The sequence below is a fragment of the Vipera ursinii genome (genome assembly GCF_947247035.1).
Source record: "Vipera ursinii genome assembly, chromosome: 11".
Taxonomy (NCBI): Eukaryota; Metazoa; Chordata; class Lepidosauria; order Squamata; family Viperidae; genus Vipera; species Vipera ursinii.
This window is the reverse complement of record NC_139524.1, coordinates 16,315,432-16,338,907: the sequence shown is the minus strand read 5'-3', so window position 1 is coordinate 16,338,907 and position 23,476 is coordinate 16,315,432. Positions and strand designations below refer to the sequence as shown.

The 23,476-nt window shown below is 41.5% G+C and overlaps 1 protein-coding gene across 2 annotated transcripts; it reads right to left on the bottom strand.

The window, feature by feature from the left end:
• Positions 1-560: 560 nt before the first annotated feature.
• On the bottom strand, positions 561-19,211 carry SORD (sorbitol dehydrogenase). 2 transcript variants are annotated; one of them, XM_083371142.1, is made up of 9 exons: positions 18,945-19,211; positions 14,795-14,828; positions 11,061-11,225; positions 10,049-10,208; positions 7,428-7,546; positions 6,988-7,053; positions 4,472-4,647; positions 3,842-3,963; positions 561-2,160 (listed from the first exon to the last, which is right to left on the bottom strand). In XM_083371142.1, the coding sequence occupies exons 1-9, from the start codon at positions 19,020-19,022 to the stop codon at positions 1,995-1,997; spliced, it is 1,086 nt and encodes a 361-aa protein (XP_083227268.1). In that variant the 5' UTR covers positions 19,023-19,211; the 3' UTR covers positions 561-1,994. The 2 variants fall into 2 exon arrangements, with proteins under 2 accessions (XP_083227268.1, XP_083227269.1); XM_083371143.1 differs by lacking the exon at positions 6,988-7,053.
• Between the last annotated feature and the right edge of the window lie 4,265 nt (positions 19,212-23,476).

Below are 23,476 nucleotides of genomic sequence, written 5' to 3'. Positions count from 1 at the left end.
ACGTGGTGGCTCAGTGGGTTAGGACACTGAGCTTGTCAATAAGAAGGTCGGCAGTTTGGCGGGTCAAATCCCGAGTGCCGCGTAACAGAGTGAGCGCCTGTTACTCGTCCCAGGTTCTGCCAACCTAGCAGTTCGAAAGCACGTAAAAATGCAAGTAGAAAAATAGGGACCACTACAGTGGGAAGGTAACAGCATTCTGTGCGCCTTTGGCATCTAGTCATGCCGGCCACATGACCACGGAGACGTCCTCGGACAAGCGCTGGCTCTTCGGCTTTGAAACAGAGATGAGCACCGGCCCCTAGAGTTGGAAACGACTAGCACGCATGTGCGGGGGAACCTTTACCTTTACCTAGTGTATACTTTACAGAAGCTTGACTATCAGAAGGGAAACATACTCGGTAATAGTGAAGCATTGCCTTTAAATGTTTGGATTAGAACACTGGCTATCTGCAAATACTGCTGGAATGGTGATTATTGCCAGCGGGACCATCCCACCCTTACACAGAAGCAAACAGCACCTCAAATGACAAAGACCAAAATCTGAAAAGAAAGTGGGTAGAAAAAAAGCATTTTATTTATTTCCTTGGAATTTCAAACACGGCTTAGAATCAGCTTGAGAGGAACCAACCCATGAAAGACATTTCAACAGACTTAACAGAAGCTTCTTTCTTCTTTTATTTGCTCAGGCAACATAATTTTTAAACGAGGAAGAACAAATGTGGCATGAGTGAAAGTTCTCCTTGGGGTTACCATATTAGCCTCCTAGAGAAGACCCTGGACATTGGGTGGTGCCAATGGCTGAGCAGGAACTTAAAAAGTTCTTCACCTGGAACACTTGTCTACCTGCCACAAGGGGATATGCCTTTGTGTCTTTGTGGCATGTGTCTACATCCCACAAGGGGGCATGGCTTTACAAGGAAGTGGTTCTTGTTCTAACAGTAAGGGGTAAAAGCATCGCTGTGTGTTACAAAACCAGGATGTTCAAGTACAATAGTTGTATTTGCAGAGGAACTGAGCACCGGAGTAACCAGGATACTCTTTCCACATACATACACAAATATACATCCATAAAACAGTTAGGGCTAAAAGAAGTGTAGCAATGACATTGTTCAAGGAACTAGTGGTACCTAATAACCTATGACCTCCAGATTCTTCAGGAGATATGGAGGTAGGATGGAACTGCAGCAGGCTTCCAGCATCACTTACAAATATATGGGAATGAACGAATGAACGAATGAATGAACGAATGAATGAATGGAGGGATGGAGGAAGGAAGGAAGGAAGGAAGGAAGGAAGGAAGGAAGGAAGGAAGGAAGGAAGGAAGGATTTCTTAGGATGGATTGGAGATTTGACAGTCCTACTTTCTATGCCGTTCTACCTCATTCACACGTTAGACGATCTTACAAGATTACAGTCCAAAGCACCCAACAGATATCTGTATGTACCCACGTCCACATGTAAACTGGTCTAGAACATCATGCTAACTCCTGCAGGAACTTTTAACTGATGCAAAGAGTGGGTAGTGGGTTCAAAGTCTGCAGTGGCTGAAACAAGTGGATTAGAGCAATCATGCAGGGCTATTGCTTCAAATTCTAACGGATCCACACACGTCCATGTTTACTAAATGCGAATGCTAAGTTGGAACCTTCAATCGTGATGGCTCACGTATGAAGTCCTGCCCTAAACCCGATGCCTTTCAGATGCAGAGAGGTGCATTGTGCAGAAAATTGGACATGGAGACCTAACTTTGCAGTTCTGCAGTGGTTCCCATTACACGTTTCACTTTTAGTGGCACAGGTCATTTATTCGTGACTTCAGGATCTACTTTTAGGTTCAAGAGAGTCCAGTTTCCAAACAATTTGCATAACATTTGTTTCCTTGACAAAGCTCTATGTTAATTTTAAGGCTTTGATTGGCTTTGTTTACATTTTCTTCTCCGTGGACTTAATCCTCCCTAACAGGAAAGTAGGATGGAATGCAATGCTTTTTTTTTTTTAGGGATTCTGGTCATGCGGGTCACATTTTAGCATAATTTTTATCCCGATCCCTTTCTTGGTTGCCTCAAATGCTTCTGTTGCCTTTTCCAAAGGGAAACGGTGAGTCACCAGTGGCTGCACGTTTATTTTTTTCGATGCAAGCATTGCAATCGCCATGGGCCACCTGCAAAGAAAGCAGAAGGCAAAAGGGAATTAGAGACACCCAGATGATGATGATGATGATAATAATAATAATAATAATGATAATAATAATGATGATGATGATGATGATGATGATGATGTTAATGATAATGATAAAGTTGGAAGGGACCTTGTAGGTCATCTAGTCCAACACCCTGCTCAGTCAGGAAACCCTATCCCATTTCAGGCAAATGGCTGTCCGGTCTCTTCTTAAAAACCTCCAGTGTTGGAGCATTCACCGCTTCTGGAGGCAGGTTGTTCCACTGGTTAATTGTTCTAAGTGTCAGGAAGTTTCTCCTTAGTTCCTGGTTGCTTCTGTCCTTGATTAGTTTCCATCCGTTGCTTCTTGTCCTGCCTTCAGGGGCTTTGGAGAACAGCTTGACTCCCTCTTCTTTGTGGCAGCCCCTGAGATATTATAAGACTGCTATCATGTCCCCCCTTATCCTTCTCTTCATTAAACTAGACATACCCAATTCCAGCAACTGTTCCTTATATGTTTTAGCCTCTAATCCCCTGATCATCTTTGTTGCTCTTCTCTGTACTCTTTCTAGAGTCTCAACATCTTTTTTACATCGTGGTGACCAAATCTGCATGGAGTATTCCAAGACATTGTAAAGTGGTATTAATACTTCACGTGATCTTGATTCTATCCCTCTGTTAATGCAGCCCAGCACTGTGTTGGCTTTTTTGGCAGCTGCAGCACATGGCTGGCTCCTATTTAAGTGAATCTCTACTAGGACTCCGAGATCCCTCTCACAGTTACTACTATCGAGCAAGGTACCCCCTGTACTATGCCTGTACCTTTGGTTTTTCTTGCCTAAATGTAGAACCTTACTTTTTTCACCAAAGAATTTCATTTTGTTAGATAGCGGCCAGTGTTCAAGTCTGTCCAGATCCTCCTGTATCTTAAGCCTGTCTTCTGGAGTGTTGGCTATTCCTGCCAGCTTGGTGTTGTCTGCAAATTTGATGAGTTCCCCATCTATCCCCTCCTCCAAATCGTTGATGAAAATGTTGAAGAGCCCTGGGCCTAGAAGAGCCCTGGGGCACCCCACTACACACTTCCTTCCATGTAGATGCGGATCCATTGAGGACCACACGCTGAGTATGGCCGGTCAGCCAGCTACAAATCCATCTGGTGGTGATGCTGTCTAAGCCACATTTTTTTATCTTATCAAGTAGCTTGTGATCTACTTTATCAAATGCCTTACTGATGTTATGTTCAAGATATTAGATGTTTGTACAATAGTGCTCTGGTTAAGCACCAAATGTTCTGTACTGAAATTATCTGTATTGTACAATATTTTCTATCCATTTCAAACCTGCCCACACCCTCTTGATAAAAGCAATGCAGAATGTGCACCGTATTTCTTTAGCCACACAATTTTTTGATGACAGAACAAAATAGCAGCTACACAACGTTGTTTGAAAGCCTATTGTTCTTCCTTAGGGTGCCCAATGGTGAATTTACCGGATTGCAACTGCTGTCTGGGATTGACATTTTGTTATATTTTAATTTTAAAAAAAGGTTGGCAAAGTCTTACAACATCCCATGGTCACAGTTCTTGATTCGGTGTCCAAGACCAATAAAATATCATTTCCCCACCCCCTCAGTATGAGGAAAACAAATCGCTATTTGCTCCTCTAGACGCATGAGGAATACTTACGTATTGCAGTATCTAAATATACCACGGATGTCCACCTCACGCACCGCTGCGTTCACGATGGGCAAGGTGACCATTTCTGAGCCCAGACCCACCAAAACTAGAGTCCCACCAGAACGGGTGGCCTGAAAAGAAACAAGGAGAACCATATCCATATCCAACTTCTCCAGAAGTCAACGTGACAGGGCTATCTTTTCCTCTACCATAATAGAATAACAGAGTTGGAACCTCCTGCTCTGGCAGGAAACCCCATACCATTTCAGTTGTTATTGTTGTTGTTGTTAGTTGCGAAGTCGTGTCCAACCCATCGCGACCCAATGGACAACGTTCCTCCAGGCCTTCCTGTCCTCTACCATCTTCTGGAGTCCATTTAGGCTCATGCCTACTGCTTCAGGGACTCCATCCAGCCCCCTCATTCTCCGTCGTCCCCTTTTTCTCCTGCCCTCCACCTTTCCCCGCATAAGGCATTTCAGACAAGTGGCTATCCAGTCTCTTCTTAAAAACCCACTTTTTAATCTTTACCATTGTCTCAACATGATCAAGAATTTCTCTCTCAGTCTCTCCTCCTCAGCTGCCCACAGTTGAGAGACTGAAGATTATTCTTGATGCACCTTTAAGCTATGAAACACTCACATAGATTCCGGTCTGGATGCAGGATTCTGCCCCAGTGCACTCCAAGGTAATGTCAGGCATACAGCCCAACAAGCTTTCCACCATACTGGCCAGCTCCTCAGGGCTCTGTCCCTTGACCCAGACAGTGAAATCAGCCCCAATTTCTGTAGCTTTCTCAAGTCGGGGAGCCGACAAATCTACAGGCAAAGAAAGCAAAAATTCATAGCAATAATAAACACAAAAGCCCCTGGGACCAATAAATAGGTTAATTTAATTATTATCTGAGCAGAGGGATGTCTCTTGGTTCCACCAGTTCAAGCCAGAGTTTTGACAATGGCCCACTACTCCTGCTCTGAAGTGCTCTGGCAGAGAGTAAGAAACCAAAGTTGACCGGTCATTGTGGACAACAGCTTCCATCATCCCTTGCCATTGCCTTGCTAGTAAGCATAGAAGGAGGTCCAGTCACTAGAAGGTCGTCTGTTCCAGATTTAGGAAACTTTGGGGACACATGGGCTTTCAGAGTCTCTCCAGGATCTCTGGAAACTGCTGACTCAACATATCCAGAGACAGAGCGACCATGGAAAGACATTGTAAAGTATTATTCTGACAACCCCATATGGTGGACGGTCAGTGGCAACTTTGATTGGCTGGCTATAACAAAAGTTAACGAACACAGGGTTGCAAATGTTTCCCACCAACACAGGCACCCATCTCCGTATGTAATTCGCCTTCATGGGGCATCATGCCAATGTCCTCTGTAAAACTATATATTAGATATTCTGTTTGGGGAAGAAAAACCTTAAAAAAATCCATCTTAGGGGTGCCCAAATTTTGACCCACTCCCTTTCATGGCCATCAGAGGACGTGAAATGGATAGACAGACAGATGCGTCTACACCAGGGGTCTTCAAACTTGGCCCTTTGATGACTTGTGGACTTCAACTCCCACGAATTCTGGGAGTTGAAGTCCACAAGTCATAAAAGGGCCAGGTTTGAAGACCCCTGGTCTACATAATGGACTATGTCATGCTGCATTTGGGGAAGGGGGACAACAGAGTTTCATACTCCCTCAACAGGATCCCATCTCTGTCTGTTTCTGCAATACACCACTTAAGGGACATCTCATGAAGCCCTTAAGCCAACAGAACGTCATCTACATAAACCACATAACGATCCAGGGAAAAGATCTTTGAATGACCCTTGTGTATCAGAGTTAATTTAGCAAGACTTTTGGCAGCAGTTCCTTTGTTAGTCTTTAAGGCGCTGCAAATTCTTTGCTCTCTCAAGACATTTCATGATTTTAAAGAATAGAATCTATCCTGCTGATTAATGGTTCCTACCTTGGATACAGAACCAACGTCAGACGCCACTGTACTTCTTGCATTCCAAGCTATTCTATTTACACCCATTTTCCTACAAACTCTAATGTGAGTAGCAATCAAGGCCATCGCCAAATGGACTTTTATCCGGGGCTACACAGCATTTTCAGAGCAACTGTTGTCCTGAGCCTGATTAACCAGGCTCCAGAAGTAAAAACAAAGGCTAAATGCAGTTTCATTTATATTTAGATTGTATTAAAAGCAAGTCCCATATCTTGACAGTCAACATAATTATTGTCCTCATTTGTTCAATTGCTGTAGCCTTCTATCGTATTAAAAATTATGGTTTAGGTGCTATTTTTGATAATATCCTCAGGACCCAAAGTTTTGGGGAGCCAGTTTCAGCCAAAGCTTCAGCCCTGCAGTAGTCTGTAAGGTAGGATAAGTTGGATATGTACTGTAGGAGAATTTTAGAGGTCATCTTTAAAGAGCCTAGCCAAAAGCACTTTCCCAAGGTAACTGAAAATGTCAGCTCTGCCATGAAAACATTTAAGAAGCCAAGAAATGCTGAAGGTGGGAGAAGACCTTGGAAGGTTAGCAGAGTTCAGGAAAAGCAAAACAAAGTAATTTCCCATGCTGGCTGAGGAATTCTGGGAGTTGAAGTCCACCTCTCCTAAACTTGCCAAGGTTGGAAACACTGCTGTACCAGCATGGTGCTTTCCCGCAATCAACTGGAAGTGGATTTATGATGGAGAATCCATGAAGTGCCTCCAAAAGGACAGTATTCAAAGTGCTCTAGCCAATCCCAGATGCTCTATAAACCCAGAGCAAGATCAGCATGGTTTATATTTGGACAAGAGGTCCATCAAGAAATCTCTGAGTGATGATTTTGATTGGGAAGCCAAAAGCATATCCCGGAAGATGAGATGAAGGTTCCACAGAGGTGTCTATGGACTCACCAAGAGCCATACTAGGCTTACATTGAACAGTCATTCTTCATAACTGATGCAAAAGACACCACTAAGATTCAGAAGGAAAAAAATGTGGTGCATGCTAGCTTTGCCTCGTGTCTTGAACAATTATTTCTTCCTTTGTCCCTTTTAACAGCTCTTTATTTACCCAGGCAACACTAGTCCTTTATCTCATGCAAACCTGGAAAGCTGAACTGCAAACACACACACAAAAAAAATAAGACATCTAGATTGTACATTGGTCTTACCGCTAATCACCACTTGCGCGGCTCCCATCGCCTTAGCAATAAGCAAAGTCACGAGCCCAATGGGTCCTAAGAAGACCGAGGAATGGGGAACATAAAAAATGAAGTCTGGTTATTTATTGCACAGAGTTTGATGGCCAACAGACGCTTCTAAGGAACGTCTTTCTTTTTTTTTAAAGAATAAAAGTATATTATAAAAAGAGCACTGATGGGAAACAGTAAAAGCACCACAGTAAACGTGATCCTTGCTTTTAAAAAGCAGTGACAGGTTGACCAGGAGAAACTTTTGGGGAGAGAAATTTGGATGCCACCTCCAAAGTGGCCTCCAAATCAGTTATGAAGATGATGGAGGTGATTTTTGTGTCCGGGAAGAAGCATCCACTGGGACAAATATAATACACCAGGTTCAGAAAAATCAAAGAAATCCCCAAGTCTTTCCATACCGGCACCACAAATGAAGACTTTGCTACCCAGTGTGACTTCGGCTCTTCTACAGGCATGAATTGCAACTGAAAGAGGTTCAACAAGAGCTCCTTCCTCAAAGGTGACATTATCTGGAAGTCTGCAAGAAGACCAAAGAGACCGGAGAACTTCCATCAGTGCATGTAAAGTAGAAACCAGAGTCTCCATATCTCCAAACATCTAAACCATAAAACATGAAAAGTCTAGGAACAATGGCTTAACACAAACTAAGCGCAAAGCCAAGACGCTAAAGTTACTTGTTACCTAGCTAGTTAATTGTCACTGCTTGAAACTGTCATCTGGACCCGTCAACCTCATGACTATAGATATTTGGGGAATGTAGGTCTCACCATGTCTAAACAGAAAGCTGGGCATTCTGGGTCCTTTTGTCCCAACCTAGCTGCAAAGGACATGTAAGGAAAGTTTGATCCAGTCTTTTTAATCATTTATTTCAGGGGTTTCCAAACCTGGAAACTCTTCAGACTTGTGGACTTCAACTCCCAGAATTCCCCATGGAATTCTGGGAGTTGAAGTCCACAAGTCTTAAACGTTGACAAGTTTGGAGACCCCCTGATCTAGATAATTCATAAAAAATGTTGAAAAATGTTGAATAATACGGACTCCCTACTGGGCCCTCTGTGTTTGTGCGTGCGAAATATATATTCTACTTTGGGCTCCTTTGGGACCCCTGATTTATTTTAATCTTTCAGTGCTATCCAATACCTTTTAATCTTTTAATTTTTCATCTTCCCCCCCCACCTAATTTTAATTGTTTTAGTGCCTTTTAACTTTTAACTTTTTTTATTATATAGCAAGCCGCCCAGGGTCGTCATATTAAAATCCTGACACAGAAATGTAATAAGTGAATATAAATAAATAAATATTTCCCTCCCCCCCCCAATTAGGTAAGCATGTCAAGGGGCATTGGGCGATAGTCCTTCCTCCTGTAACTGATTTGCAGTAATTAGAGGTTTAGTAACCTCTTCTGAAAGAGGATGAATTTCAGACCAACCGTTTAATCCTTCTGAAACTGACATATACAATTACTTCTTCAAAACTCTCAGCCACAAGAGATTCTGCAAACAAATGGTGTGTAGTAAGACTGTTACTTCCTTTATTTCGAAGCTCCGGTTAATCTTACTGGTTAATCTTACTGGCATTATCATGCTTTTAGATCAGCCAGTCCTAACTGCCTGCGGGCGTTGCTGTTGTATGCATGCGAGTTCTGCTATTTTAAGAGGAGTCTTAATCTTTAGTTCAGATTCCAGGGTCTGAAAACTGTTCCCTGGAAAACATCAAAAGAAAACAGGGAACGCAGCCCTTTTTTAAAGCCTTGCTGGCTTTAATTACAGTCTCTTAACTACAGATGGGGAAAGTCCTGTTTACTTGCCACAGGACCTTGAAGCCCAAAAAGTAAAATTCTAGACAATACTGGAGAGAGAGAGAAAAGACTTTGATGAATTATTAAAATATACAAAGAATTTTTAAAAAATATTCAACATTCAAAACAAAACACTCAAAAAGTATTACAACATTCAAGGAATTATTAAGAATATGTAAGGATATGTAAGGATATGTAAGGATAATATGTAAGGATACATATGTAAGGATATGTAATAACTTTCTCTTGTTGCCTCTCACAGAATTACAAAAGTGGATTTTTGAAAAGAGTTTGCTTCTTCATTACCAATCTCTCGGTTTCGATCTGAAAGTTATCCATACGTATTGTCCCAAGCATCAGACCAGAAGACTGAGTTAGCTCTACTGGTTGATTGATTGTGGACAGAATTATTTCCGTGAACTCAAAACACTCCTTAATGGACGAATGTTAGTTTTTAATGGTTCACTTTAATTGTTGTACACTGCCCAGGGTCGTTGCTGCTGTGATGTACCGTGGTGGGATTCAAATATGTGAACAACCGGTTCTCGGTGTGGGTGCCACTTCTAGAAGTCCATTCTGGGAATGAGCAACAAAAAAGTAGCTACCGGTTCTGCTGAACTGGTGCAAACCGGCTGAATCCCACCACTGGTGATGTAGCAGCCGTATAAATCATTTCAATAAATAAATATCTGTAATCATTTTTAAGTTCTCCATCCCATGCATAATTAAATGAGTATTTTCTGTGTTAGTTAATTCCTAAATTTTACAGCCTGCTGGTTTTGAGCACTGAACACTTTAGAAATAGGCACACAAAACTATTGTGTGATTAAATTGCTTTTTTTCCTTTCCAGACCACTGAAAAGACCCAGAAAAAACAACAGTAATTTGAGCAGAAAACTGGAATAGTGCTGTGTCTATCCGTTAGGGAAAGGAAAGGCTGTGATAAAACATTTGCTTTGCTTGTAAATATCTCAGATTCAGTCTCTGATACTGGGCTGGTTCTTTGGGTCTGAATGTTTAGATTCTCAATTTATCTACTGTTGTGTTGTGATCTGGGTTTTGAATTTAATTATGGGGCTGAGATTTTGTCTGTTCGTAACCCGAGTTCCCCATTTAGGGATTTGCCCACTGCACAAAGTCGATTAAGCCCAGAACTGACACGTCAGTGTTTCAGATTGCTTAACTTCGTGACATGGGTCCCCCCAAAACATTGCAACTCACTTGTAGCAAAAGTTGGCATCGTGCTTGTAATATCGGCACAGGTTCCCATCATCGGGAGGGGTTGCACAGAAGAAAAGAGTCGGAGATAGGTTGTAACGTCCAATTTTGCAGAATTCGTCAATTTCTCGAGGGACGCCAGGTTCAACAGCTACTCGGTCACCTGCGAGACCACAAGGATGTAAAAAACTGAGAAAGGGGGAAACAAATGACCCACCACAGAGATCTGTGTATCTAGGGGACCATTCACACATTTAACTCTAAAAAGATACTGTGAAGTATTAAAGTATTAATATTAAATATTTATCACCTGAAAGCTGATGAAACCTGAAAAACCTCAAAGCATTTCTTGTAATCATTAGAGCAGTCCAGTCATATTACAGACTTTCAAGCTGAGGTAAGAATCAAATGACAAGAATTACCTACTCAGAAGAGGATGAGATATAATTTAGAAAACTTCTGGATTTACTATTCTCCTAGGCCCCCACAAAACCATGCAGTTCTAGCATTAAGTTCCCATCAGTTCCAACTTGACAAGGCAGATCTTTGAAGATCTCTGCTGCTCTTCCGAAGGACATTAGGAGACAGGTAGAAGGATGGATCTACTGCATTAATGAAAGAGAGGGTGGATCTAAAAGCAGTATATAAAGATTTCTATAAATAGTGGTTGCCCAACTTTTTTTTTAAGTCAAAGGCCAAATAATACTTTGTGGGTTGGTTTGGAAGTTCAGGGACAGAGGGAGGGATTGTAGAGAAAGGGACAAGAAAGAATCGGGTAGAGTCGCCACTGAAAATAAATAAATAAATCTGCCCAAAATAAGTCGATTGTTTTTTCTTGATTCCACTATCTTTTTCAGCTGATTTTGGTCCTAAAGCCAACAATTCAATTTTATTTGTCCCAAACCAGTAGCAATTAAGAAGGGAGCTGGAAGACCTCCAGGTGTTGGTACATGCTGATCAATCCTTACTCATCAGATACTAAGAGGAAAGATGGAAGGGAACAGCTTCAGCTCACCTTTCTTTAACTTGGTCACCGAAGACCCTACTTTAACAACGGTTCCTGAAGCTTCGTGCCCCAGCACCATGGGAGACTTCACCACAAAATTCCCAATTCGTCCATGTTGCCAGTAGTGCACATCAGACCCACAGATTCCCACAGAGTGCATTTTCAAAAGCACTTCTGTTACAAAAGAGATAAATCAGAGAGTGAAATCGCCTTCAAGAACCCTTATTACTTACAATTTTTCAAAAGCAAGAGAAATGTGGTTAATTAGTTCATCTAAATCCCTTTTAAGTAGAAATGGATCCATAGACTGCTATGATTAAAATCAACTCAGAGCAGCTGAGATGCCCTGTTTAGATAAACGAGATTAAAAATTGCAGAGCTAAAAACCCAAATAACCACATAGGTAGTCCTTGACTTATAGCCTGCAAAAACCATCATACAATCTGGTCACGTGAACATGAGACCTTGCAGCCCGTAAACTCAGTTGTGTCGCCAAGCGCCGGAGGTTCAGTCACACGGCGGGGGGGGGGGGAGGTGTCCAGCCATCAGAACTTAAAATCTAGGTCATACGTAGACCCAAGGAAAGCCAGGTGTAATTTTGAACAGTTTGCTAAGTGACCAGTTGCAAATCAAGGGTTTCCTATATCAGGGGAAACACAACAAATCAGAGATCAAGAAAACTCAGCTTTCATTAATTTCCAGATTGTGGTAGCGAACCGTACACCAATATACTTTCCCCAAAGTCCTGTTTGAAAGCAGGACTTTGAAAGCCTTCTGGAGACCCAGCTGGGTTGGGACCATCCAAATCTCAAAGCTCTATTGAAAGAATGAGTCTGGATCCAATCCAGTTCCAAGAAAATAGCAAAAGGGTGACATATTTACAAAGATATCTGAATATTTCTAATGAATTAGGAAATGGCTGGCTTTCCTTGTCCCTAGTCTTGCATGAGATTGACAGAACATATCAGAGATAGAATTATCAGACACAACCTAGATATTTTTCGACTCAGGTTACCTATCAAGTCATGCCCTAAAATCTACCTGTGTCCTATTTCTTCCAGAACTGATGAGTCAAACCGTGGGGCAACACCAATTTCCCGGACACTGATTCATGGTGGGCACACAGGCATAATCAAGGAAATTGGAAAGCCCATCATGTAAAAGAGTCACGCCAGAACACGGTTTTGCAATACCTGTACCAGTACTAATAGCTTCAGGCCATGCTTTGTTGGCTCACACCAAGGCAAGCTGCTAGACTCCTGCAGGCGAGTGGTTTCCTAGCTGAACTTTTCATCCGGTTCACTGGTGTCCACAGCTTGGGAAATTTATATCACAATGATATAAGAAAACACTGTGTAGGGTTGAAGACATAAGATGACCCTGATGGAGATATGGAGGCACTGTTGCAAAAGGGGCTAAAGCATTGTTTAAGGGCAAAACTGCCTTGGTGGAACAGTGAGCTAATGCGTCCTTAAGTAACACCAGCTGCCTGCAATTAGTGCAGGTTCGCATCCCACCAGGCTCAAGGTTGACTCAGCCTTCCATCCTTCCCAGGTAGGTAAAATGAGGACCCAGATTGTTGGGGGCAATAAGCTGACTTTGTAATAATGCCGCTGGGGGGGGGGGGGCGAAAGCCCTAATAAGCAGGCATATACATAGAATGAAGGCTATTGCTAAGCACATTGATTTGTGCTTTAAATTGTAAGCCGCCCTGAGTCTTTGGAGAAGGGCAGGATATAAATGGGATTAAAAAAAAACATCCAAGTAACATCTGGAAGCAGCTCAGGCACCTGTTTGTCTGAGGAGTTTCAAGATTTTGCTGTTACTTTCTTCTTCTTCTTCTTCTTCTTCTTCTTCTTCTTCTTCTTCTTCTTCTTCTTCTTCTTCTTCTTCTTCTTTCTCCTCCTCCTCCTCCTCCTTCTTCTGCTTGAGCATGGGGCTGAACCAGAAGACCTCCAAGGTCCCTTCCAGCTCCATTCCATTCCATCCCATTCCATTCCATTCCATTCCATCCCATTCCATCCCATTCCATCCCATCCCATTCCATTCCATTCCATTCTATTCTATTCCATTCCATTCCATTCCATTCCATTCCATTCCTTCCCTCTACTCTATTATTCTATTCTATTCCATTCCATTCCATTCCATTCCATTCCATTCCATTCCATTCTATTCTATTCTATTCTATTCTATTCTATTCCATTCCATTCCATTCCATTCCATTCCTTCCCTCTACTCTATTATTCTATTCCATTCCATTCCATTCCATTCTATTCTATTCTATTCTATTCTATTCTATTCTATTCTATTCTATTCTATTCTATTCTATTCTATTCTATTCCATTCCATTCCATTCCATTCCATTCCATTCCTTCCCTCTACTCTATTATTCTATTCCATTCCATTCCATTCCATTCCATTCCATTCCATTCCATTCTATTCTATTCTATTCTATTCTATTCTATTCTATTCCATTCCATTCCATTCCATTCCTTCCCTCTACTCTATTATTCTATTCTATTCTATTCCATTCCATTCCATTCCATTCCATTCCATTCCATTCCATTCCATTCCATTCTATTCTATTCTATTCTATTCTATTCTATTCTATTCTATTCTATTCCATTCCATTCCATTCCTTCCCTCTACTCTATTATTCTATTCCATTCCATTCCATTCCATTCTATTCTATTCTATTCTATTATTCTATTCTATTCTATTCTATTCTATTCTATTCTATTCTATTCTATTCTATTCTATTCTATTCTATTCTATTCTATTCTATTCCATTCCATTCCATTCCATTCCATTCCATTCCATTCCATTCCTTCCCTCTACTCTATTATTCTATTCCATTCCATTCCATTCCATTCCATTCCATTCCATTCCATTCCATTCCATTCCATTCTATTCTATTCTATTCTATTCTATTCTATTCTATTCTATTCTATTCTATTCTATTCTATTCTATTCTATTCCATTCCATTCCATTCCATTCCTTCCCTCTACTCTATTATTCTATTCTATTCTATTCTATTCTATTCTGTTCTGTTCTGTTCTGTTCAGTTCTGTTCTGTTCTGTTCTATTCTATTCTATTCTATTCTATTCTATTCTATTCTATTCTATTCTATTCTATTCTATTCTTCTCACCTCTCTCTTTTACTACTTTGGGTATGAACGTTCTGCTTCTTGCATTTCTGGCAGCCTCAATCACAGTTATTTGATGCTGTCATCGTGTGACTTTCATGTTGTCTCTTCATCTTCTTCTGTCTCATGTCCTTGGACCTTCTCTTTTTGTATATGCCTTATATGGCATAGAATCCCAAGACATTCTTACCACTAAAGGAGAATATTTGTAATTCAGGGCTGAAATGAGGGGTCCTTGGTGCTCTCTGAGCTTGGATGTTTTCCTGCAGACGTTTCATTGCTAGCACTGATGATGTTACCTAGTTTGGGTCATGAAAAATTTGCAAAAAGAAAACCAAGCTGAGGGAAGCCCCCCAAATGCCTCATATTTTTCGACATTTCACTGAACAATATTTACCCTACAGAATGCATAATAAATAAACCAGGGTGAAGGTGAAAATCTGGCAAATAAATGAGACCGGTTTAGTAACAACGGTTCCCTGGAACTCGACCTTCCCCATCCAGACCTCTTCATCACCTTCCTTCAACACGCCCGTTGACCATACCAGCTGAGAATGAAATGCCGTGATTCCAAAAAGTGAATATCCCAACTTACCATGAGGACCAGGTTCAGGAACTGGTCGGTTTTCCTGAAAGAAAGAAAGAAAGAAATAGAGAAGATTTGGTTTTACATGAAACTTTAACGCTGTTTACACCAAGAAACTTCCTGACAGTTAGAACAATTAACCAGTGGAACAGCTTGCCTCCAGAAGTGGTGAATGCTCCGACACTGGAGGTTTTTAAGAAGAGACTGGACAGCCATTTGACTGAAATGGTGTAGGGTTTCCTGCCTGAGCAGGGGGTTGGACTAGATGACCTCCAAGGTCCCTTCCAACTTATTATGATTATGATTATGATTATGATTATGATTATGATTATGATTATGATTAAATCAGCTAGTTTGTCCCGGAAATTCCTTGCCAATTCAAGGATCAAGTGATGAAGAATTTGCCTCTTGTTCTACAATTAAACAAGCTTCTTTCCAGCAACGCACTTGGAAGAACTAGTTACGGTACCAGTACAAACCGAAGGTACTAGGTTGTAGACTTGTGTTCAGATTTTAACTGAATAATTTGATATGACACACACACAAAGGGAGTTCTGTTTGGACATAAAAGAGCTTCCCTTCCTATTTTTTTCTCTCTTTCGTATTAAAAAAAAATCAAAAAGCATCGGTTAGAATCGCTGGTGAGCACAAAGGCTGAATCACAAAGGTAATCCCATAAAGGATTTTTGAGTATGCAATTACAAATAGAGAGCCAGATGGGCTTCGTGGTAAAGAGAGACTGTGAGTTCTAGTCCTGCCTTAGGCACAAAGCCAGTTGGATGGCCTTGGGCCAGCCGTTTTCTCTCCGCCCTAGGAAAAAGGCAATGGCAAGCTACTTCTGAAAAACCTTGCCAAGAAAACTGCAAGGACTTGCCCAAGCAGTGTTGAGAACGTGACACGACTGAATGGGGGGGGGAAATAAATGCAAATAAGACAGAATAATAGATTAACAGAGTTGGAAGGGATCCTGGAGATCTTCTAGAAGTCCAATCCCCTGCTTAAGCAGGAGACTTCACACCATTTCAGACAAATGGTTGTCTAATCTCTTCTTAAAAGCCTCCAGTGTTGGAACACCCACAACTTCTAGAGGCAAGTTGTTCAACTGATTAATAGTTCTCACTGGAAATTTTCTAGGTTGCCTCTCTCCTTGATTAATTTCCATCCATTGCTTCTTATCCTGCCCTCGGGTGCTTTGGAGAACAGGTAGGCCCACTCTTCTTTGTAGCAGCACCTCAAATATTGAGAGACTCTTATCGTGTCCCTCCCTGCTCCTTCTTTTCATTTCAAAAAACTGCTGTCTTCTTTCATGCCTTGCTCACCCTTGGTTTGCCAACCACTTAAAATTCCAATTTTTATTCTCCACCAAGAATAGGGGCGCACACTTTGCATTGGTTTCTTTTCTTTTCTTTCGTTTTTTTAGGGTTTGCAGCTTTTTAGAACAAGGAATGACACTTTGGGAAAACTCTAAATAATTTACAACTGAGGAGAGAGAATAGGAAAAGTCCCAACAAAAATGGGAATCGATTTCAGCCATTTTTCAAGTCACTTTCGATGGTGCATCACTTTCTACAGAAAAGAATCTGCTCGGCAGAAAAACAATGTCATATGATATCTTTGCCTGATTCAGGGAAGACTGCAATTGGATTCCCCACCATTTCTATAAACACAAACCTCCCAGCACCACCTAGAAACAATTTATATTTTAAATCCTCCAAGAGAATAAAGCCTAAGATGGGCATTATTTAAAGGTAATCAATTTTTACTCAACGGGGAAAGGTGAGGTAATATATCTAAGACGGTTGTGGCCCTAAAGTACTTAAGTCTGTTTAATGATTAGCTTGCGAGTGTTGATTCTGGACTCAGATAAATGTCATAAGACGAGAGGATCTCAGTCAATCAAACCATCCAACAGTGGCAAATTCCTCGTTTTTATTTTTATTTCTCTGCTTTCTCTTCAAAATGGTGATTCTCTGAGGTTTTCTTTAGAATTTTGTCATCTTTTATTGACAATAAGCTCCTCCCTTTTCAACACATAAAAAGCAGTGTTCCACAGCCTGCCTCCAGAAGCTGTGAGTGCTCTAACACTGGAAGTTTTTAAGAAGAGACTGGACAGCCATTTGTCTGAAACGGTATAGGGCAGGGGTAGGCAACCTCGGCTCTTTTATGACTCATGGACTTCAATTCCCAGAATTCCTGAGTCAGCATAGCATAGCATAGCTGACTCAGGAATTTATTTATTTTTTATTTATTTTATTAAATTTATATACCGCCCTTCCCTGAAGGACTCAGGGCGGTTTACAGGGCATTTAAAACAACCAGTACAAAAGTTAAAAACAAATTTAAAAAAGATTAAATCATCCCGAAAATTAAAAACTCCAGTTAAAAATTCTCAGCCTGGGCCGGAGAGTTCAAAGAGCCAGGTCTTCAGGTCCTGGCGAAATGTGCGAAGGTCGGGGGGCAGTCCTAAGCTCCACAGGCAGCTGGTTCCAGAGGGCAGGCGCACCCACAGAGAAGGGAGTTGAAGTCCATGAGTCATAAAAGAGCCGAGGTTGCCTACCCCTGGTATAGGGTTTCCTGCCTGAGCAGGGGGGGGGTTGGACTAGATGACCTACAAGGTCCCTCCCATTATTATTATTATTATTATTATTATTATTATTATTATTATTATTATTATTATTATTATTATCTGCCAACAGGTTTCTTAGTCTTTTCATTAAAGTCTGGACATAAAAATCCCAATTCTGATGCCTCCCTAGTTTTAAAAGCAGGAATTTACAAATGCAATTCTTTTCAGGAAGTTTTTGCAAACATTTGCTTTTTGTAAACCAGACCAACAGGCAGGAGGCATTCTTTAAATGAAGCCCACGCTGACAATTGTCTACTTTTCATATGTCAAATGGCAACTTTGGTGGAGTGAGGGCTTTGTAGGACAACCTCAGAGGAGAGGTTTAAATCAACCGTGGTTTAGCACTATTTAGGAACCAGATCACTGCTATAAAACCATTAGTAATGGGCCTTTTTTTTTCTACCTGATTCATCTGCTTAAAAAAAAAACCCAGAAAAAGCTAATCTGCTGAAGGACAGAGTAACAAGTAAAGAGCATTTTGCACAGGTGTGGACTGGTAAAGGGAAAATCTGCAGAGGAGAAAAAATATTCTTCTTTATTTTAAAGCAGTAGTGTGTAGACTGCGAAAGGAAAGGAAAGGAAAGGAAAGGAAAGGAAAGGAAAGGAAAGGAAAGGAAAGGAAAGGAAAGGAAAGGAAAGGAAAGGAAAGGAAAGGAAAGGAAAGGAAAATGAGAAAGAAAGAAAGAAAGAAAGAAAGAAAGAAAGAAAGAAAGAAAGAAAGAAAGAAAGAAAGAAAGGAAGGAAGGAAGGAAGGAAGGAAGGAAGGAAGGAAGGAAGGAAGGAAGGAAGGAAGGAAGGAAAGAAGGAAGGAAGGAAGGAAGGAAGGAAGGAAGGAAGGAAGGAAGGAAGGAAAGAAAGAAAGAAAGAAAGAAAGAAAGAAAGAAAGAAAGAAAGAAAGAAAGAAAGAAGGAAGGAAGGAAGGAAGGAAGGAAGGAAGGAAGGAAGGAAAGAAGGAAGGAAGAAGAAAGAAAGAAAGAAAGAAAGAAAGAAAGAAAGAAAGAAAGAAAGAAAGGGGAAGGAAAGGAAAGGAAAGGAAAGGAAAGGAAAGGAAAGGAAAGGAAAGGAAAGGAAAGGAAAGGAAAGGAAAGGAAAGGAAAGGAGACGGTGACATTGACACACAGTCTGTCAATTACAGCAACAATCCTCTTTTCTCTTTTGCTTGCCTCTCTGAAGCCGGCCTCTCCTAGCCCCGAGGCTGAATAAACCCCAAATATCCGCCGTGCTCCTGGGCTGAGCCCCAACCCCGGCTGGCCAAGGGCTGGTTTCGCCAGACCCCGGGAAGGCGCCCAGATCCGTGGGAATCGGGGGGTGGGGGGTGTCTTGGGGGTGGGGGGCTGCCCGTGCAAGGCAGCCAGCAATCGGGGCTCCCCAAAGGCCATCCCACCCCCGGCCGCCGAGCCGACTTCCACGCCGGCGGCCCTTTGCAGGGCCAGTCCCGGGGAGGGGGACTCCTCTCCGGAACCGCAGCTTCTCCAAGCAGGCGCCCGCCCGCCCTTCCCTCCGGCTGGGCCCGGGGAGACAGAGCCGCCCTACCAGGCACAGCTCGCCGGCTGCCCGCACCACCACGGCCAAGTTGGCCGCCGCTTCAACGGCCTCGCCCCGCGCCGCCATTCGCGCTCCTGGCCAGCTGACGCGCGGCGCCCGGGCTGCTCCGGCTGCTGGCAGCCCTCCGCCTCGGCCGGGAACTTTATCCCACCCGCCGAGGCTGCGGGGAGGAGGAGGAGGGGGGCTCGGACTCTGCCCTGGCAGGGTCCCAAGGAGGGAGCGGGGAGCCTTTAGCCCTCCCGGAGAGAGCGAAGACCGTCCTCCCACCGCTGGGGGAGGAGGAGGAGGAGCAGGAAGATGAAGAAGAGGAGGAGGAGGAGGAGGAGGAGGAGGAGGAGGAGGAGAGGGGCCATATAATTCTTTGCACTGATTGATGGTTCCATTGTTTCTGTGGCTCCCTCCCTCTCCCCCCCCCACCACCACCTTGCCCCTGCCAGTTCAAGGCTGGTCCCTGAAGTTTATTCCCCTCCCTCAAAACAGCCCTGTGAGGTAGGGCAGGTTGACAAGGGGCTGGCTCCAAAGTCTTGGAAGTTTCCAAAGGTACAGGGATCAATGTGTTCTCTTCCGACATCCGTGATCTGCTTGGCACCAACCATACATGGCAGTGCGGGGAGAATTCAGAGTCCAGGCAGAGGACATGGGGAGGAGGGGATTGGAAGTGCCTTACTTCTGAAGTATTGCGGGTGGAGTCAAAGTGTTCACACAACATACTTAAGTCGTTGGGTTTGGATTAGTTAAACCTTACTCTTGTGGCTTGGGAAGGATGGGTGAGGGGCACATGAGTGGATCTATCTGATGTATTCATCAAACCATCAAATAGAATAGAATAGAATAGAATAGAATAGAATAGAATAGAATAGAATAGAATAGAATAGAATAGAATAGAATAGAATAGAATAGAATAGAATAGAGCTGGAAGGGACCTTGGAGATCTTCTAGTCCAGCCCCCTGCTGAAGCAGGAGAACCTATACCATCTCAGACAAGTGACTGTGCAACCTCTTCTTAAAAATTTCCAGTGATGGAGCACCCACGATTTCTGGGAGTAAGCTGTTCCACTGGTTGATTGTCCTCACTGTCAGAAATTAATCAAATCGGAGTTTAATCCAGTGTGAAAACCAGACTGCTTTGCACCAGGCCGCAAATGGTGAACGTTGCTGGCCTTTCTAGCACCAGTTTTCAGAAGGCCAAGGAACCATGGGTTGACCTGAGCATCTTCCACGTTCACATGATCCTGTATGAATCTTGGCCAAATTCTAATAAACCTTTCAAGGAAACTTGAAATTGCCAGTTTCTTTTAATTTCAGCCGTTGTGTAACTGTTCAGCTATGTTGTGATTAGTGATTCTCTCTATGTACACTCTTGGGGCAGAGATTCACATCTCTCTCTTTAACTGCAAAAGTTTCCATCATTGTCTAAGGAACCGTCGAATGCCAAAGACGATGATATATGTGTATCTATGTATGTCTCTCTAGGTATGTTGCGTAATAGGTACAATTTGTACACAATTTGCACTGTGGAATTTCAGGCATGGCTTCACATTTTACAATGGAACCTATTCTTCAGCATTCCTTTTTTTCCCATAGTGATTTATTAAGCATTGCAATTAAATGGGTTGAGTAAATTAGCTATGTCCTTATTGCCCAGACTCTTAAAACTGCCAGAGGTTGCTGTGTTATGGTCTCCTGACAGAAACAATTGCTTAGAGTACTTGTGAGGGATCTCAAGTCTTTCCCTTGTCCAGAAAGGAATTTTGAAGAGCTTGTCTATTTATTGGTTTTTCATTTGACTACACTCATTAGCTCTGTTTTTAGCAGAGTTGTTTTCAGTTTGTCATTTCTTCCCTGGAACTCATTTTTCAGCAATGTTCATGGAGATTCTCAGTCCTCCAGGTCATGGTTGTCCCAAAGGTGCTTGTTGAAATGACAACTGGACTTAGTTTTTCCTTGAAGATGTTTCACTTCTCATGTTCTGACTGAACGGTGGAGGATTTATTTTCCTTGCAATTATCTGGTCGTTTGCACTCTCTCTGAGAATTGTTGAGGGCACAGATAAACCTCCAAGTGGCTTCAACGACTCTCAGAAAGAATACTAATGACCAGATGACTGCAAGGAATATAAATCCTTCCATCCTCCACCATTCAGCCAAAACTGAAAAAGCTTTTTGGATGAGAAGCGAAATGTCTTCAAGGAAAAACGAAGTACCATCAGCTTTTGAAAAAAGCACCTTTGAAATTTTTCAGCAATCTTATCATTATGCTTGGACATTTTATTATTCATTACGTTTTCTTAATTGGTCGTTTTCTGCATTGGCTAATGTTGCTTCATCAGTTATCCATACATTTAATGTTGTGTAATCAGTCAACTTTTACCTAATTCTTTTTGTTCTGCATACATACAAATGCATAGCATTTATACTTTTGGTTAGTCACCTTCCATAAAGCCTTGTTTGCTTTATTCTTTTATTGCTGTGCAGGTAGCAAAAGAATACATTGATTATTTGGAACAATAATAAGTTACTATTTATCTTTTCAGAGTTCTTGTGTTGCTCTTTTATTGAGCTAGACGTCACCCTTGCAAATAAATTTGCATACTTATTTCTATCATTGGAAGAGTACATTTTATTTTAAGTATTTCCTGAAATGTTAATCATTTATATTGACCGCTCTGAGTTGAAGATTTTAGAGCCGTTTATTATAAACCACACTTTGTAGAATTGTCCAAATGAGGACATATTAGTTGATCTTCAACTCCAGGAATAAAAATAAACCTTATTCTCTAATAACCCAATATGCCAAAAACTGCTAGACACCATCTCTTCCCACCAATAAGAAGATTGTTTTGGAAAATGGATGGATTAATTAAAAAAAATGCAAGGTTAAAGAGGTGTGTTGGTGTCATTTCTTAAATTTGAAAGGAGAGTGTAGTCAAAATAGCCATTTATGCTCAGATTTAAACTTTGGGACACTGAAAAATCTCAGGGGCCAAATTTACACATTCAAGCCATTGGAGTTTAACCCAGCTTTGTTACAAAATTGGGTTGAGTTCCCACAGTTAGATAAACCAAAGCTGGTAAACTATGATGTCCATACAAATCATGTGGCTATTTGAAACACACTGGGTGCATTTGTGCTTTATTTTGAAAGAGACCAGCATGGATAAATATTAAGCCTTGCAACATACATGCAAGCAATTAGAATTTTTTTCCTTCAGTTTCTAATTAACTACAGGTTTGTAACCAAGTGTTTAACTGTGGTTAATCTTCAAAAACTTTTTCCCCAGGCTGAAATATTACAAAAAAGCAAAGTGGAATCCTAAACTCAACCCTACTCATTTGACAAATACACTTTAAAGTGGATTTGCCTACATGTCACAGTGCATTGCCTACATCGCCTACATATTAACTGAGCACATAGGGAAAAATATTTTGAAGGAGAGGCTTGCAACCAGCAGTATCACCATGATCTGAACTTGACTTGGTTTCAAATCATAATTTACAATTAGTTTAGAGTTTATTAGGATAAAACAATAAGTTGTAGTTAAAACTGGAAGAGAAAACTGACATTTTGGACTCACTAGACATAGGAAAGATATAAGCCCAGGGTTTTCATCTCAACAAACCATGGTTTGTTTTGCATAAAGTTTGAAAGACTCACAGAACTGCATGGGTTGTGCCAAAGAGGAGGCACCTTTCCAAAATAAATAAAGGCTGCTTTAACTTTACTTTATAGCTTCTGTAAAGAAACAACAAAAAGGAAAAATATGGATTATTAAATGTCAGATCATATCTTAGAAGGATACAGGGGGTGTGGAAAAATCCAGACTATCCTATCATTCTATAAAAATGAGAAGGCACAAATTCATAGCAGATTAAAGGAGAGACTTAAGCAACACCAAAGGTTTCATAATGTAGGTAAATAAGTATGGAGAAATACAAGTTACTACATCCAGGTCGAGCTGAAGCAAAACTGGCAAAAAACATTATGGAGTCAAATCTAGCAGGGAAATTACCAGGTACTTCCCAATGGACAGAAGCAGGGGGGGTGGGGGGTGTAAAAAGGCAAGGTGGCATTTACAACACACACACACACACAATGGAAGACCCACCTCTTTTGTACCTGCAGGTGCCCTGAATAACAAAGCAGTTGCAAAAAAAAATTGAAATAAAATTTTCCATGCAGTGTTACAACAAATGCCTCAAAGGGAATTTGGCTATGGCAGCAGATCTTTTATTTATTTATTGTTATTCTTTATAGGATATTGTTTTAATCTCATGGTTATGAGGCGCTCAAAGTTCTAGTTTTAACATGGGCGGCCATGCCAATAATGTAAATGATGTAAATAAATAAATAAATAAAGTACATGGCATGTTTTCAGCCCCATGAAAAAGTTTCTAATATTCAGTATTATTACATAATAATCAATTTTTCCAGCTGCATTTTTTCTCTTCTGAAATAAGCATCTGTCTGTCTGTTCATTTCTCTCTCTCTCTCTCTTTATATATCTATCTATCATCTATCTA

Coding starts and splice junctions, on each gene's coding strand:
- SORD (XM_083371142.1), bottom strand. CDS start 19,022: ATGGCGGCGCGGGGCGAGGCCGTTGAAGCGGCGGCCAACTTGGCCGTG. Junction 10,209..11,060: donor GGTGACCAAGTTAAAGAAAG/GTGAGCTGAAGC, acceptor GTGGTCTCGCAG/GTGACCGAGTAGCTGTTGAA. Junction 2,161..3,841: donor ATATTTAGATACTGCAATAC/GTAAGTATTCCT, acceptor CTTTCTTTGCAG/GTGGCCCATGGCGATTGCAA.